General features: G+C 42.9%; 1 protein-coding gene across 2 annotated transcripts in view; it reads left to right on the top strand.

Moving 5' to 3' along the window:
* Window positions 1-13,813, top strand: part of LOC143821610 (disintegrin and metalloproteinase domain-containing protein 2-like) — a 26,362-nt gene continuing 12,549 nt past the window's right edge. The window contains exons 1-11 of one of the 2 annotated variants that reach the window (XM_077305763.1): window positions 1-396; window positions 1,879-1,958; window positions 2,231-2,292; window positions 3,236-3,314; window positions 3,523-3,599; window positions 4,845-5,034; window positions 7,778-7,843; window positions 8,417-8,488; window positions 10,005-10,171; window positions 11,250-11,331; window positions 12,760-12,896. In XM_077305763.1, coding sequence (XP_077161878.1) covers window positions 192-396; window positions 1,879-1,958; window positions 2,231-2,292; window positions 3,236-3,314; window positions 3,523-3,599; window positions 4,845-5,034; window positions 7,778-7,843; window positions 8,417-8,488; window positions 10,005-10,171; window positions 11,250-11,331; window positions 12,760-12,896 — 1,217 coding nt within the window. In that variant the 5' untranslated portion in view covers window positions 1-191. The remainder of the gene's footprint in view (window positions 397-1,878; window positions 1,959-2,230; window positions 2,293-3,235; window positions 3,315-3,522; window positions 3,600-4,844; window positions 5,035-7,777; window positions 7,844-8,416; window positions 8,489-10,004; window positions 10,172-11,249; window positions 11,332-12,759; window positions 12,897-13,813) is intronic. The other variant, XM_077305762.1, reaches the window with a different exon arrangement.

A 13,813-nucleotide genomic window follows, 5' to 3' on the forward strand; every position in this document is an offset into this window, starting at 1 on the left:
TTTGCCAAGCAGCGGGTAGCGCGGCGTCCGGGGGCTCGGCGGGATTTCCGGCAGAGTAAAGGGCGTGAAGGCTGCGGAGCCGCCATCCCGGCGGCGCCTTCTTCTGGAGGAGGGCAGCCTGCGCCAGGGGGAGCGCCGAAGAGAGCCCACCGCGACCTCCCTGGGCGAGGAGGCCTGCCTCGGCCCCCGGCATGCCCAGTGGGGCGCCCACCCACCCGCTCCTGCACGCCCCACGGCCAGGCCTGCTCGGCGCCTCTCCCGCCTCCCGGCCGCCGTTGCAGGCGGGACCGTTAAGCAAGAGGCGGGAGCCGCCGCGGAGGGGCCGAGCGAGGGGCGCGATGAGGCCCCGCCTAGCTGTGCTCCTCCTCAGCGCCGCCGGCCTCTTTCTGAGCCTGGGTGAGTGAGGGCCGGGCAGGCACCGCCCCCTCGCCATGGTCGCTGCGCCCTCTTCAGCGACAGCTGCCTGTCTCTGCCTTTCGCGTTTCTCCCGCGGGTTATGTCGCTTGTGGCTGGTGCCCAGCGCTTCCCCTGGGGAGGGGGTAGTCAAACTGCGGCCCTCCAGATGTCCATGGACTACAGTTCCCATGAGTCCTTGGCAGGGACTCATGGGAATTGTAGTCCATGGACATCTGGAGGGCCGCAGTTTGACTATTCCTGCCCTGGGGGACATCTCAGCCCCACTTCATAGGTTGCTTCTCCAGGAGCAACAGGAATAGCTGCAGGATGCACTTGCATGGAAGCCCCCGGCCCCTTCACACCCGCCTTCGACAGGAGAGGGACCTTTTTAACAGGAGCCCTTTGATAGGAGGGGTGCACCACGACATTTTGGGTGCACCACAACATTTGAGTCCAGCGGCACCTTTAAGACAGACCAAGGCTTGTTCGAGGCGTGAGCTTTCGAGTGCAGGCTCTTCCCCAGGCAAACATGCACTCGGACGCTTTCGCCTTAAATAAACCTTGGTCGGGCTTTACGGTGCTGATGAAATCAAATGTTGTTGTCCTGCTCCAGACCAACATTTGAATCTAATTTGGATGCAGTAAGCAGTGAGTATTACTTAACTGCAGGCCAAAGGAAGATCTAACTGACCATTTCTGCTGTATGAACTGTTCAAGGGAGAGGACGCTTTCCCCTGTCCAGTTGACCATTTTATTCAAAATAATGTGGAATTTCTTAGGGTGGGCAACTCGGTTCAGAAATACCTGGCAATTTGAGGGTGGAGCCTGGGAGTGAGATTTAGGGAGGGGCCTTGGTAGAGTATAATACCATGCAGTCTGCTTCCCAAAACAGCTGTTTTCTCCAGAAGGAGGCTAAATGTTTTAAATACATAATAAATGTAAATCATTCCAGCAGATCTCCAGCTTCCACCTGGATGGTGGCAACCCTAATGTATGCTGGTGTTATCTCAAATTTTGAGGGATGTATGTGATTCCTGCATGCAGTTAGTGTATTGGTCAGTGTGTAGAAACTGCATTATACCAAATTATACATATCCAAATTATACATATATATCCAACCTATCCTGTCACTGCTAGGGTGTACTTTCCCAGTTTTGCCACCTTACATTTGCTTTATGTAGAAACTAGCTGCAAAGCCGTTCATAAGAACGGGCTTTGAAAGGCTCCCCCAGGCCCCCACGAGGCGGCGAGAGCGCTTGCCGGACCCTAGGGAAGAGAACCTCCCCCCCCCCTACCATTGGTGCAGCTGGCTAGCCTCACCCTGATTGGCCCTATTCCATCTCAGACAGGGAGGACAGTCTCCACCCCAGGCCTGTTTCACAAATATATATAAGAGGAACAATGGATAAGGATATTCCAGTTTTGTAGCATATAATTCTTAATATAAATGGCAACAAATTTTGTATTGTTTTTCTGCTCTAGATTGTCAAACATTTTTACATATCACTTATCCACAGAAGATACCAGCTAATCTAACAGAAGATGAGCTAGCAGAAGATACGGTATTCGTAACTAAGAAATGTCATTATCTGAAAACTTGTGTTATAGAAGGAACACTTTATTGTAAATGCAATCTGTTCAAAAAGGGTCTCTGTGACACTAAAACAGCTTAAGCAATCATGGTAGTGGTGCTACCACTACCACTACCACTACCACTACCACTACCACCAACATCGAATTCACTTATAATGTAGAACATGAAAGTAACATGTAGAAATTCCAGATGCTCTTTTTGTTCATTGTCTTTTTCTCTCTATGGTTTGGAATCATCTAGAGCACAGTATCCTATAATATTGCTATAGAACAGAAGATATACACAGTCCATCTGAAGCAACAGTAAGTCGTTTCTGGCTCCTGGTCTTCTGGTTATTTCTACAAATATTCATAATAGCTTATAATAAAGGTCCTCTGTATCTAATAACTTATAACAGTTCAGTCTTGTGAGGCCTCCTTCCTCCCCCCATTTGTTTCTTGCTGATGAGTGCTTGAACAATAGATAAATATAGCTAAAACATTTGTCAATAATAATAGCTTCTAGCATCTGATATGAATTTTAGTATTTTCCCTGCCCCCTCTCGCTACCAACCAGGAGCTTTTTCAGGTTTTAAAACAATTGCTAATTTAATATTGTTTATTTTATTTATTTATTATATTTATATACCGCCCTCCCTGGAGACTCAGGGCAGTTTACATAAGAACAAAGAACAATACATAAAACGGTCTATAAAAACATGTGAATAACCTTACAATAATAATAACTAATAGTTGTAACCATATAACAATGTAACAGTATAAACAATATAAACAATACAACGTGCAACAATACAAACAGGTCCAGAGCATTTACAGTGTTGTAGCATTATAGCAATCTGTCTATTGGATTGTCTGAATTTTGGCTTTGATTTTTTAACAAAATCTCTAGCCCATTCCTTAACAAAAGAAAAAGGGGACAGTTCTAAGCAGGGCTATCCAGAATCCTACTCAGGTTTATTGAATGGGACTTGGTCCTAGGAAATTATTATAAGTATATAAAGAAACAAGAAAATAAAACAATAGTTTTTAAAATGGCATTTGCCCTTTTTTTGGGGGGGATAATTTGTGGGTTTTGGCAACATTCTTATAATCTGCCTGTAATAATGGCAGGCAGTTTGCTTGTCATATATTCTTAGTGCCTCCCCGTTTAGTTATATCAGATACTTTTAGCAATATTCTCCTGTTCCCAATAGAGAGATATTTTCTGATCATTTTAATAATGCTCTTTTGTTATTTTTATGGACAGAACTTTTTTTCCTGATGACTTCATGATTTATACATATAAGAAAGGAGGGTTTGTGTATCCTATTGCCCCACATATTCAGGTAAGCTTTATGGCATTTTGCAGCTTATTGATTTAGTTCCAGAGATGGCTAGAAGTGCTATTTTGGAGGTACAGATTAAACTGGTGGGGCATGAAGGTGTCCTTTTGTTTTTAAAAAATCTTGTTTGTAAGGCAAGTTAATAAAGAAGCTCAGTTGGAGAAGTGTGCAAGGTGTACTGCTTAAAAAGTAATTTTGTAAAACTCTTTAGAGTGATTGCTTCTATCAAGGATATATCGAAGGGTTCCCCAACTCTCTTGCTATACTCACTACCTGTTCTGGGCTCAGGTAAGAGTACAACAGCTTTGGCTAGCCATCTCAGTCTTTTGCCTCTGATAAGCCAGACTCCTGATACTTCAGATAAGTGCATTGGAAGCCTCTCCCCTTTCCACAGTGCTTTGCATTCTATATTATTCTAAAAATAAGTTTCAAACAGACCTTTTCTGTGATAATTTTCTTTGGGGATGTGTGTATTCCACACTGGTTGAGAACCAAATGGCATGTTAAACTGGGAACTCATGATCATATTTTTCCAGCATGGTCTCCAATCTAGAGAGGAATTTAGGTGCTGAGGCAGGAGACTTAACCTTTCCACTCTGTGACTGCTGTTATTCCCAGCAGGGGGAAAACCCCAGGAACAATATGTACGACAGGCACAATAAATACTCATATCAGTTTTTCTCTGTGTGTGTGTGGAGGGGGAGGGATTTTTGTCGGGGAAACAGCTCAGGATGAAATGGTTAATCCTCAACCCAGGATCATTACTTTATTCTGAAATGGGCCCCTCGGCGGCTGCTCTTTGAGCAATCTGATCACAGATGTCTGGCATAATATAAGTTGTACCTTAAGTCATCTCTGAATAGCCTTGGAACTACAAGCTACAGTTTTTTTTGTTTGTTTTTTTTGCTCAGTGTGGAATACCTCCTGCTCTTATCCATTGCAAAGCCCTGCTGGATAAAAGCAGAAAGGGACAAGGATGAATCAGCCAGGATGCAATGTTCTGGTCACCCCAAACGCAGCAATAAAAAGTCACAGAAGGAGGGCCTGAGCAAGCTGTTCTTGCCAGCTCTTATTGACCATGTGAGGATTAAAGCAAACCCCCCTCCCGCTCCCAGCACAGCTTTTTGACAGAAACCTCTTTGCCCCTGTCACAACATGGTTACAGATATTCTTCATCCGCATCCCTGAACAGGCCAATCATAAACCTGCATACTGAACTGTTGTGAGCCCTACCAGAGTTGCATGACCTAGGGCACCTCTGGCATAAACAACAACAATGTTTTATGCATATGCAATGCAGTTGGGCTGCATGCCGTTCTAGAAGCTTGGTTGGATGATGCAATATGCTCTGTGTATCCAAAAGAGGGAGCTAGATTGTAGATGCACTGGGAAACTTGTTAGTTACAAATGTACCCCTTCTGAGAGCATGCTTGGGCCTCAGGTTGATTTTAGATACTGTTATTCTCCCCCCCCCACCCCCCAAAAATAAAAAAGCTATCCTGCAACTTACTTTTTGTTTCTTCCTCCTCCCAGAGGGCTGCTGCAATTTGAGAACTTCAGCTATGGAATTGAACATTTGGAGTCTTCCACTCAGTTTGAACACCTTGTTTTTCAAATAAATAACAAAGATCTCAAAGGATCAGTGTTGATAGACAATTTCATACCTATGACAGGAGAAGAGGAAAACAGAGAGATCGCTCATAAGCTGCTTACAGATGCTGCAGTAAGTGCTGGTTAATGTTATTTTTAAAAACTTTATTACTGTCAACAATTGCTGGAGAAGCGAACCATGAGAGGAAGAACAATGTAACTGAAGGGTATCCTGCAACTTAGATACATTTCTAGTGAGGTTCCAAACAGTTTAAACTTCACAAAGCTGGCTAACTGGAATGGAGACATAAGGTGCTTAGGCTTTAAAAGGGGACTAGACAAATGTAATGGAGGATAAGTCCATCAAAGGCTACTAGGCATGATGACTAAAGGTAATATCCACATTCAGAGGCAATAAACCTCTGGATACCAATTCCGGGGAAGGAATTGGCTTCTGTGCCCTGGTGTTGGACTTCTAAGGAAACTGGTTGGCCATTGTGTGAAACAATGTTGGACTTGATGGACTACTGGTTGGATCTAGCAACATTCTTCTTAGGATCTTGAACCACAGACTCCAGTACCCAGGCAAATTACTTTCTGGGTGACCTTGGTAGCTTAGGCCAGCTCTTGTGCTTCAGTTCCTCTACAGTGTATGCCTAGAGAGCAGTATTGCAAGGATCAGCTTAGCAAATGTCAGGCTATTAAACAAACAAACCTGATTTATATCTTATGGCACAAGGATCCCAAACTGACTCGTTGTCAGATGTTCAACTAGTGACTCACCTTAAAAGTGATGGCAGTGGGCAGTTTTTATCATTGTGTCAGCATAGCACTATAATGGGGTCAACTTCTCACTCATGGCAATTTTGGAAACACCAACAGCTGGGCGGGGCAGGGGCGGCTGTGGCTGTTTGTTCTGCTTTTAGGGACAAACGGGCTCCCTTCCTCTGCAACCCATTTTGTTGCTGAAAATGGCACGAGAGGGAAGACTGAAGCCCCTTCTCATGCTGTGCTGCCACTTCAAGAAAAGTAACTTTAAGGTAAGTCTCCAGTTGAACATCTACTCTGGGCTTCTTGTGTAAGGTATTAGTTGACCAAGTGGCTCAATGGCATCCATTGAAGGTAGTAGGCTTAGATCAGCGGTAGTCAAACTGCGGCCCTCCAGATGTCCATGGACTACAATTCCCAGGAGCCCCTGCCAGCATTCGCAGTTTGACTACCCCTGGCTTAGATGGTTGCAGCTCTACTTAGGATTGCACTTTAAAGCTTATGCCTGTGGCTTGATTTCTTTATCTGGGCAAGTATCAACAGGTGTTGTTTTTTCCCCCCCTCTAGAATTATCTGTACAAGCCCTGAACAGAAAGGAAAATTCATTCTTTACAGCTTTCTTTACATGAATTCTTTAGTTCTAGTCTTTTTCTGTTTTAGTTTAGCAGTGGGTGGATGTCTGTCTAGATTTTTATTTGTTCAGGTGCTTTTCTTGGCATACACGCATGTGGCACAATGATCTATGTTTAAATAGTGGAGCACTGGCAGAACTAAGTTCCCAGTTTCCAAACAGTATCATATCCTAGTTTGGCATGTTGGAGTTGTATCTCCTGCATCTCTGCTTTTCTCTGGAAGAAATCAGTGGGCACAACCCAAACCATTTTCTGGTACTCTAAACCAAGCATGATATAGGGGCACAGAAAAGGTTAACAGACTGCTTCCTAGTAGAAGTTTGACTCCAGTTTGGTGTCCAGACCAAACATCCCTATGAAGTTATCCCTTAATCATCCATTTCAGGATGGTGTGTGGGGGCTCTGTCTATGGCAGCTTGTGGACTGTGTGCTTCTGCTTGATCAGTCAGAATCCCAACTGATTTTGGGATTCTGCCCACATTGTTTCATGGTTTTCTCTATGTGGGGCTTTCCCTATGTCTGTGCCTTTCTACTTTACCATTCCTGTCATCATAATCTCCCCAGCTCTGCTCTGCATGGCTGGTGTCAACATTGGGGCTACTGGGAGATGCCTAATGCACTTTGTGAGGCTTGTGTTCAAGTGTGCCCAGTTGTCTGATTAGGAAATTGATCCCGATTATGTGAAATGTAGTTCACATGCTGCCTCTTCCCTGCATTTTGCTGCTTGCCTGACATTTTCTGGGCAAAAATTAGTTTTGCCTTCGGTCTGGCATCGCCCTTCCTGGAACTGAACCCATACGTCCTATTTGCCATATAGGTGCATTTCCATAACAAGGGAAGGAAGTGACAGGATTGCCTTGGAAGGTGCAGTTGTGTGTTCCTGTGTTGCTGCCCCAGACTGCATGTTCCTTTTCCATATCAAAAAGCTTGAGCTTTGGCTCTCATAGCTGCCCCTGCTAAGTGAGCTATAGGAGCACAGGTATGCTGGGGCTGGAGATTCCTTCACCATGTGTGTGGCCCTAGAAAAAGAGGATGATTATAGATGGGGACTTGACCCCCCACCCCTCCCCGTTGCGGAGCCCCCAGGGCAAAGTTTGCACAGGGCTTTTGCCTGTCATGCTGTAGATTGGAGGGAAGAAACTAAGGGATTAGCATGATGCCAGTTCTTGGTTGAAGGATGTCACCTGGCTTGCTAGGAACTATGGTGCACTCACTATGCAGTCTGACCTTTACCAAGGGGTTACCTGTCACTTATTTTCCCTCTACATAATACCCACAGTTAACAACTGATACTCCTGGTGTTACATAACACTGGCTTGCAGCTGCCATTGGGGTCTTAGTGTGTGGCTTCTTACATCAAAGCATCTAGCTTTTATGATACCCTTTTGCATGATTTATGATACCCTTTTGCATGATACAGAAGTTTTACCAAGTAAAATGCAGAAATTATTACTAAATTATATTGTCTGTCCTCAGCCACTGGAAGAAATCACTGACTTTCATAGATATGTGGAAATGTATTTCGTTTTGGACAAGGGTTTGGTAAGTCTTTGAGATTAAATTTCATTCCCTCTGAAACTTTCTAGGAATATACTTTCTTGGGACCCATGTACACTCACAGAGAGAGACAACAAATTGCCTAGCTGCGCCACTGCTGCCCACCAGCTTGGCTGTTGTTTGCTCATCTCTGATGTGCGTATCACATCAGGCCATATACTGGTATAACTGGAAACTGATATCAAACTTGGCTCTTCCTGGTTCTCTTAAAAGGAAATTAGCACAATGGTTCTAACAAGATAAGCCCCTTAAGAACATAATAAACACCTTGCTAGATCAGGGCAGAATTCAAGATAACAAGGAACAGAAAGGGTTCTTTATGATAGTCTCTGTGCAGACTCTGAAACTGAAAACATGCTTGATTGACGGAGAAATGGCCCATGGAAGGGGAACTTGAGAAGAAGAAGGCATTGTTGGTTGGTGGTAAGAAGTACTCCTTGTTAGTCCAGTCCTGTTCAGCTCTCAGACAAAGTTCTGTCCAAGATTCTGTTGCCAACACTGGCAGCAAATGCAGCAAAGACAGAATACTTATGGATATTATTATGCATTGTTTTTCAGTATGACTATTTGGGTGGAAATGAAGATATTGTAACAGAGAAAGTAGCCCAGATCGTTGGCTTTCTTAACAGTGTAAGTTTTAAAATTAATTAATTTTTTATTTTGCTTTCTGGTGTTGTGACATGAACCACTTGGATACTGTCATTTGGCTATCTCTCTGTCCAGTGAGCATATTGGCAAGATAACAACGCAGCACTGAGTGACAAGAATGTGGTGTCTAGTGGTATCATTCCAGCACTGTAATGGTTGACTCTGTTTCATGCATCACTTCTAGCAATGTGGACACTTCTGGCACCTTAAAAATAATAATTGTGTCAGACAGTAAAATCCAGATCCAGCAAAAGCTCATAATAGGCTGTGTCCAGAATATCCCAAGAAGCTCTTTCTTCCTATACCTGTACATTGAGATCTTCTTGGAGGTCTTGATTTACATACTGCTCACATCTGAGTTGCTGTAGGTAATTACTGTCAAACGCCCAGACAATTTGTGCTAGTTTTACAGTTCAGTCTTAATCAGAGTTGTACCCTTCTAGGCCCATTGTAGTCAGTAGGCTTAGAAAAGTGTAATTCTTCCCGAGATTGTCCTATTAGACACCACTCAAATATGGTTCTCTTTCAAGAGCTTTTGTGGCCTCATCAAGCATTCTTATAAGCTTAATATGATTGCTGGTGCTTCTGCTGCTGTGTAATGTTGTGCTTCTACTACTTTGTAGTAGGTTTTGTGAATATTAAGGATCCTTGTTTAGTCACCCAGATCAGATGGCAGTATTTCAATAAATATTTAATAAATAAAACTGGCCCGGACAAACTCCTATGGAATCCAGTAACCCTAGTATATAACAATATTTATCTGGATCAGCAGTATACTATATAGTGGTCAGACTATGATTAGAAAGTCCTAGATTCAGTTCCCCTCAGCCATGAACTTCACGGGAGGATCTTAGATTACTCATCCTTTCTCAGCCTAAGCTACCTCACACAATTGTTACGAGGACAAAATAGAAAAGAGAAAACCACTGTTTTTCCTTTCTGAGCACTTCAGTGCAGGGGGCAGGATGAAAATAAAGAAGACAGATAAAGAGAATATGAAAGATAAAATTGTGTGTCTGGCTGTTTTTCTTTGAAATCAGCTGCAAAAACAGGGAGGCACTCCCCGCCACACATCTGTTTTGGGCTGCTCTGTGCAGTCTCCTTAAACTTCAAAGGAACTCCAGAAGATAGCCCCAAAATAGCTGTCTGGCGGAGAGGCACTCCCCACTGCATAGCTGTTTCAGGCTGTCTTGTGCAGTCCTTTTAAAGTTTAAAGGGACTGCACAAGACAGCCCGAAACAGCTGATGGGCAGGGAGTTTTTTTTGGCAGTCACCAATTTGGTTCACGAACAAACTTGGTTCGGTTTTGTTGTGGTTTGACCATGAGCCAAATAACAATTTCCTGGTTTGTGCCCATCTCTGATTTTTACCCTATACAGTTTAGTTTTTATTCCTGACACGTTGTGACCCTTTACTGTCTAGACCACTTATAATTAATGCTTATAAAATTAATATGCATATACAGAATTATTTTAGTATATATTCTCCACCTTTTCAGATGTTTTCCAGTCTTAATACAACGATTGTTCTGTCTTCCTTGGAGTTCTGGACAGATTATAATAAAATTGCTACTTCAGGGCAGGTGGATGAACTATTGCAAAGGTTTTTACAGTGGAAAAATTCATACCTTGTTCTACGACCACATGATACAGCATTTTTATTTGCGTAAGAAGAAAACCTTATTTCATATTAAACAGCAATATACATAAGCACTGTCATGTGTTGGACATGTAAATCAAAGTTGTCCATTAAAAAAAACAGGAAGGCACATTAGCTATGAAAAAATAGGAGTAAAAGAGGACCATATTCAAACACAAAGCCACAATGGAGAACATTAACATAAGCATAGCACTTAATTGGTAGGCCATGCTTCCATGTTCCCAAAGATGTGCTTGTGCTTTTCATTCATTCATTCCTAAATATTTTTTTAGCCACCTTGTGGAGGTTTGCAAAACATTACAAGGGCACCATCATCTGGCCAAAGTCTGTGAATGTTTTAGCTCATGAAGCTTTTTTTAAAAATAGATGTGACTTTGAGCCTCTCTGTTGCAAGTTGTGGGATATTTCAGGGTTGTTGGTATGTGGCAGAATAAGGGAACAGAAACAAAATTTCATCCAGTGTAGCTTTATGTTCACATTGCCAATTTAAGAAAAAGTAGCCTTAAGCTTCACACGTGATATGGAGCCCATTTCATCAGTATGGTGCATATGGCACCATCACTGTAAAAAAAAAAAAAAAAGCAGGAACTGCAAAGCAGGAGCTTCTGGATTTTTAAAGAATGATTAATTGGCAGGAAGATACAGAAAGGGAGAACTACTAGGCTGCGCTGAGGGGTACAGCCTGGAAGTATAGATGGTACAACTGAATGACTACTTGCAGCCTCATGTTTCTTATAACAAAGGGCTGTAACAGGCTTTGGTGCTATATATCAGAGCATGGCACTAGGCAACTTGGCTTCTAGTGTCAGGAAGATTCTAGTATATGATTATTGCATTCTGGCTTGAAATGGCTGATTTTTGCTTAGTCAACTGTTAATGTCCTGGGAGCTGAGGACATAGGAAATCTGTGCCTTATCTTCCGAGCTCTTGATCTAAACCCTGTGCCAGCTGACGCTAAAGGAAACATCACTAATAGAACGAGTGAATAGCAGTGAAAGGAGCCCGCTATGATTTGTACAGGTTTGGCATATGACTTGTAGGTGTCCCTGAAGTATATGATTTGGCATCTGCTTTTGTACTTCAGTTACAGGGAGAAGCCTGACTATGTAGGATCAACATTCTCAGGAAAGCTGTGCCTGCGGAACTATGATGCAGGAGTTGCTCTGGTGAAGTATCACTGAATCTTTTTAGTTAATGGCTATTCGTTGATGAGTAGCTCAGTCCAAGGGCTGAGCTTGAGTTTGAATGCCAGTGGTGAAATTTAAAAAAAAAAACATGGGAAAGAATGTTTATTTATTTATATATCTGCCTTCTTTCTAGGAATCACAGGACCCAGGCTGGGTAACAACACTGAAAAAAGCAATATAAAACAATTTAATAAACAAACATTAAAACAACACATTAAAGAACTTGTGCTCCCAACCAACAGGATATTACCCCTTTGTATAGGTGCCAGCTGTAATAGGTAAAGAAACTTATGGTATAAAACAGGGGCTACTCCTGAGCATAGTATAAAACAGGCCACCCCTTTTGAGAGTAGTAGATGGGAATCTGAATTAAGACTGGCTATGGGGCTTAAATTCAGGTGGTTAGTCATGTTGGTCTGGAGCAATAGGACAAAGTTTGAGTCCCGTGGCACCTTTCAGGTGCACACAAAAGCTTATAGATATTGCTGCTGAAATGTGAACGTCTTACCAGTCACTTATTTTCATGTCCCAGTTTATTCTGGAAGGACTCTCATTCAGTGGCTGAGTGTGCTTTACTAGGCTAGACTGCGAAGCACAAATCCAAAGGAAAATTGCAATTATGCCACTCTGTCTGTTGCACGACTCTCCCTGACACTGGGTTTCAGCTAATGTGGATGTCTGAGAGGCTGATAAACCCAAACAGTATAATTTATTGTTATCCAACACGTTATTCAACACATGTCCTCCATGTATTACATACTGTAATTGGTTTTATGCTCCTGTATAGGGAACCATGAGGTTAGGTATCTATTGCCCCCTACCCTTGTTACACTGTTTTTGGTCCTTGTGGAACTTTGAGTGACCATCTGTGGCTTGGACATATATCCATCCCTCATCAAAACATCTGTACAGATGCAAGTTTAGGATTTAGACTGTTCCTCAGCTTTACAATTCCAACAACTCTATAATGTGGCCCTAATATACTAATTTGTGTTTAACTGCTCTTTCTCAATGAGGTTTATTTTTGTGTTGCCGTGTTTTTGGAACTTCCTCTACACAATGGCTCACTTGGCACCACTGCTTTAAGTGCCAGATAAAAACTCTTTTTTCCTAGATAGGTTGTTGGATTTTATGATCATCTTCTCCTATGGATAATTCTTTTTAAATGCTGCTGTCTTAATTAGTTTGTTTTATCTTTACTGATATCTTGTTGAATTATCTCCTATGGATAATTCTTTTTAAATGCTGCTGTCAATTAGTTTGTTGTATCTTTACTGATATCTTGTTGATGGGTTTAACTATTTTGTTTGCGAGCTGTTCTCTTGCACTTCTTAGTGCAAAATGTAGGATGTATTGTTAAATAGAAATAATTGGTTTCTTGCTTTCATTTGTCTCTTTTTCTTTCAGTACCAAAAATCTGTAAACTTGGAGATATTTTCAGTTATTGTTGCACAACTGCTAGGCTTGAGCATGGGGATGAACTATGATGATAACATGAACTGCAAGTGTCCAGGATCCATCTGCATCATGAACAGTGAAGCAGTGTAAGTCTCTTAGGGCAGGGGTAGTCAAACTGCGGCCCTTCAGATGTCCATGGACTACAATTCCCAGGAGCCCCTGCCAGCAAATGGGAACGGACATGGGTACAAACCCCACACCTGAAAATGAGTCTTGGGCCCACATAATGCCATGTGGAAAAGGAGTCAGTAGACCAGGAGTAGTCAAACTGTGGCCCTCCAGATGTCCCTGGACTACAATTCCCATGAGCCCCTCCCAGCATTCGCTGGCAGGGGGTCATGGGAATTGTAGTCCATGGACATCTGGAGGGCCGCAGTTTGACTACCCCTGTCTTAGGGTGTGAGACACTCTTTAAAAAATTAATTGGTAAGTAGCATCTGATTCCGTTCAGATCGTGATTTAGTGGGGTGGGGCTGTGACTCAGCGGAGTAACACCTGCTTTGTTTGTGGAAAGTCCCTGGATCTGTCCCTGGCATCTTCCGTTAAAAGGATCAGGTATTAAGTGATGTGGCACACCTTTGCCTGAGACCATGGTGGACCATTTCCAGTCAGAGAAAACCCTGGGTCCCTACTATTGTTGAGTCTGTGAGCTCTCTGGGAATTCTGAGACTAGGTCATGGGCACCATATCAAAAGAATTGCCATAGGCGATAAAATCAATCATTAAATGGTTGCCTTAGAGGCTAGGTCCAATCACAAAAATGTTGGGTGGCTCCATAAAATGCTATGAGGTTCCAAGCTTTGTATCTTCCTGGAATGGAAGCTGCTGGTTTCAAATAGGTGTTCCCTAAAGACACCAAGCCACCCCAGCCCCCATCCACACTGGGGATCTTCATTGAAACGGATGGAAGTCAGGAGGGCTTTGCTTTGCTTTGGGTAAGGGATGCTTTGAGGAAGGGTCAAGGGAACACCAAGATATACATTGGCAGTCATCTTGAAGTTGG

This window comes from Paroedura picta, chromosome 12 (genome assembly GCF_049243985.1).
Source record: "Paroedura picta isolate Pp20150507F chromosome 12, Ppicta_v3.0, whole genome shotgun sequence".
NCBI classification, from domain to species: Eukaryota; Metazoa; Chordata; class Lepidosauria; order Squamata; family Gekkonidae; genus Paroedura; species Paroedura picta.